The sequence below is a fragment of the Rhinopithecus bieti genome, unplaced genomic scaffold, assembly GCF_001698545.2.
Source record: "Rhinopithecus bieti isolate Rb0 unplaced genomic scaffold, ASM169854v2 scaffold_1673, whole genome shotgun sequence".
NCBI lineage: Eukaryota > Metazoa > Chordata > Mammalia > Primates > Cercopithecidae > Rhinopithecus > Rhinopithecus bieti.
This window is the reverse complement of record NW_016804690.1, coordinates 4,598,171-4,601,368: the sequence shown is the minus strand read 5'-3', so window position 1 is coordinate 4,601,368 and position 3,198 is coordinate 4,598,171. Positions and strand designations below refer to the sequence as shown.

Below are 3,198 nucleotides of genomic sequence, written 5' to 3'. Positions count from 1 at the left end.
CCGTCTCAAAAAAAAAAAAAAACAAATTTTACACGTAAGTTTTCATATATTGACTTTTAATAGATTTCCTTAAGATTTCATTGCATTTTAAACTGGAACACAAGTATGGTGGTATTTCTTTTAATAATTGACTATCACTATAAACTTTCTGATAATGTATTTCATATATTGACTTTTAATCCTTAAATTATTTATATGTATGTATATATGTATACATATATATACATACATATATACACACATATTTTTTGAGATGGAGTCTCGCTTTTGTTGCCCAGGCTGGAGTGCAATGGTGCGATCTCGGCTCACTGCAACCTCTACCTCCCGGGTTCAAGTAATTCTCCTGCCTCAGTCTCCTGAGTAGCTGTGATTATAGGTGTGCACTACCATGCCCGACTAGTTTTTGTATTTTTCGTAGAGATGGGGTTTCATCATGTTGGTCAGGCTGGTCTCAAACTCCTGACCTCGTGATCCACCCGCCTCGGCCTCCAAAGTGCTGGGATTACAGGTGTGAGCCACTATGCCCAGCCGGAAGATTGTATTTTAAACTGGAACACAAGTATGGTGGTATTTCTTTCAAGAATTAACTATCACTATAAACTTTCTGATAATCTATTTAAGTTTGTAATTACTATACTGGGAAAAACACCCTTGTTTTGAGTTTCTTTTCCATGAAGAAGAAAAATATGTATCACTTTGATTATAACAAATAGTTATGTAAATGCCAGATTTTACCGAACATGTTGACTAAGGATTGCATGGCATTGCATGTAATAGATTACTCTAGGATTTGAAGCCTGGTTACAATGCCTTGGGGATGGATATGGTTCAGAAGACTCAGACATATAAATAAAGATCTTGGATGTAGAAAGTCTGGAGTCTTTTTTTTTTTTTTGAGGCAGAGTCTCGCTCTGTTGCCCAGGCTGGAGTGCGATGGCGTGATCTCGGCTCACTGCAACCTCTCTCTGCCTCCTGGGTTCAAGCCAAATAGCTGGGATTACAGGCGCTCGCAACCACATCTGGCTAATTTTTTGTATCTTTAGTAGAGACGGGATTTCACCATGTTAGCCAGGCTGGTCTCAAACTCCTGATGTCATCATCCGCCTTCCTCGGTCTCCCAAAGTACTGGGATTACAGGCGTGAGCCACCATACCCGGCCTTGGAGTCATTTTCAAAGCAGAGATTGAACCCTTTTGAACAAAGGGTCTTGCAGTTCCCCTAAGGGAACCATCAATTATTTTAACTGATAAAGTCTGTCCACATTTTTACATCATTTAGCTCAACCTCAAGAACAAAAATAAAGTTGGTATGAAATGATATGAGAGTTTGAGTACCTTCTCCACGATACCCAGGTCTCCTTCAGCAATAACACGTCTGACTATCATTCCTGCCTTTTGAGCAATAGAATATGCTGAGGCTACCAACCGCATCAACACAGTGTTACTGGAAGCCATGACAAACTCTAAAAAGAGATCAAGAAAAATGTTTTGTTAGTTTCAAAGTTAACTACTGGTTTTATTTACTTAAATCCAACTCAACACATATTAATTGACTGCTAACTTGGGATTGCTCCCATTAACTGAGTAAATTCTTTAATATATATTTACTAAAAGAGACTTGGAAAAAACTCCATTTGGACATTAACTCTCTCAATAAACTCTGTATTTTTTATGTTTGTCTGCAGATGAGACATGTCAACGCATAGGAGAAACTGGCCCAGGATGCTGAGCATGTGAAAAAGTTTGTGTATGAGGTGGTGGGTAATGTGCAAAGTATGTGGAAGGTGCTTTGGAGGCTAAAAATATGAGATGTAAGATTTGTGTTTGAGGAGCTAATATTTTGGTGAGCTGTAGATAAAATAATGTAACCTAATGTCTATAACATAAAACTAGGAAGTGCCAAAAGAGGTATGAATAGTATAAGGGATGTAGGTGTGCAGGGCGTAATTAAAAAGGGAGGGTGTATTAGTCCGTTTTCATACGGCTATAAAGAATGACCCAAGACTGGGTAGTTTATTACTTCCAATGCCAAGAACCGCAATTACTTTTGCACCAACCTAATATAAAGGAAAGAGGTTGAACTGACTCACAGTTCAGTATGACTGGGGAGGCCTAAGGAAACTGACAATCCTGGCAGAAGACAAAGGGGAAGCAAGACACCGTCTTCACAAGGTGGCAGGAGGAAGTGCCAAACAAAGCGGGGAGAGACCCTTAAAAACCATTAGATCTCAAGAGAACTCACTCACTATCACGAGAACAGCATAGGGGAAAACTGCCCCCATGATTCGATTACCTCCACCTGGTCTCTCCCTTGACAGTGGGGATTATGGGGATTACAATTTAAGATGAGATTTGGGTGGGGAAACAAAGCCTCACCACATCAGAGGGATTGCATATAACTACAATTGTTTTCTGAAAATCAGTGAATATTCTCTGCTATTATTTACCTCCATCTTGGTCAGCAGCCAAATAAAGAGAACAAGCAACATAACAAATTATAATGAAGACCAAGCACCTGGAAAAGTAAGGCGTGTCAGAGAAGTCTCTAGCTCCAACAAAATAAATAGAAAAAACAGCCTTTAGAATTAAGTACATTGCTTTTTTTTTTTTTTTTTGAGACGGAGTCTCGCTCTGTCGCCCAGGCTGGATTGCAGTGGTACCATCTCGGCTCACTGCAACCTCTGCCTCCCAGGTTCAAGCAGTTTTCTGCCTCAGCCTCCCGAGTAGCTGGGATTACAGGTGGCCTCCACTACACTTGGCTAATTTTTGTATTTTTAGTGGACACAGGGTTGCATCATCTTGGCCAGGCTGGTCTCGAACTCCTGACCTCATGATCCACCTGCCTCAGCCTCTCAAGTGCTTAGATTACAGGCATGAGCCACTGTGCCTGGCCTGTACATTCCTTTGAAAATATGAATTCTGGCCTGCTCACACCTGTAATCCCAGCATTCTGGGAGGCCAAGGTGGGCAGATCACCTGAAGTCAGGAGTTCGAGACCAGCCTGACTAACATGGTGAAACCTCATCTCTACTAAAAACACAAAAATTAGCCGGGCATGGTGGCGCACACCTGTAATCCCAGCTACTCAGGAGGCTGAGGCAGGAGAATCGCTTGAACCTGGGAGGCGGGGATTGCAGTGAGCCGAGATCGCACCATTGCACCCTAGCCTGGGTAACAGAGCGAGACTCCATCTCAAAAA

At 41.6% G+C, this 3,198-nt stretch overlaps 1 protein-coding gene across 2 annotated transcripts in view; it reads right to left on the bottom strand.

The window, feature by feature from the left end:
* The window catches only part of BPNT1 (3'(2'), 5'-bisphosphate nucleotidase 1), a 32,177-nt gene that overhangs the window by 22,751 nt on the left and 6,228 nt on the right, over positions 1-3,198 (bottom strand). For both annotated transcript variants that reach the window (XM_017870010.1, XM_017870011.1), the window contains exon 2: positions 1,335-1,462. In XM_017870010.1, the coding sequence (XP_017725499.1) occupies positions 1,335-1,454 (120 nt within the window). In that variant the 5' untranslated portion in view covers positions 1,455-1,462. The remainder of the gene's footprint in view (positions 1-1,334; positions 1,463-3,198) is intronic.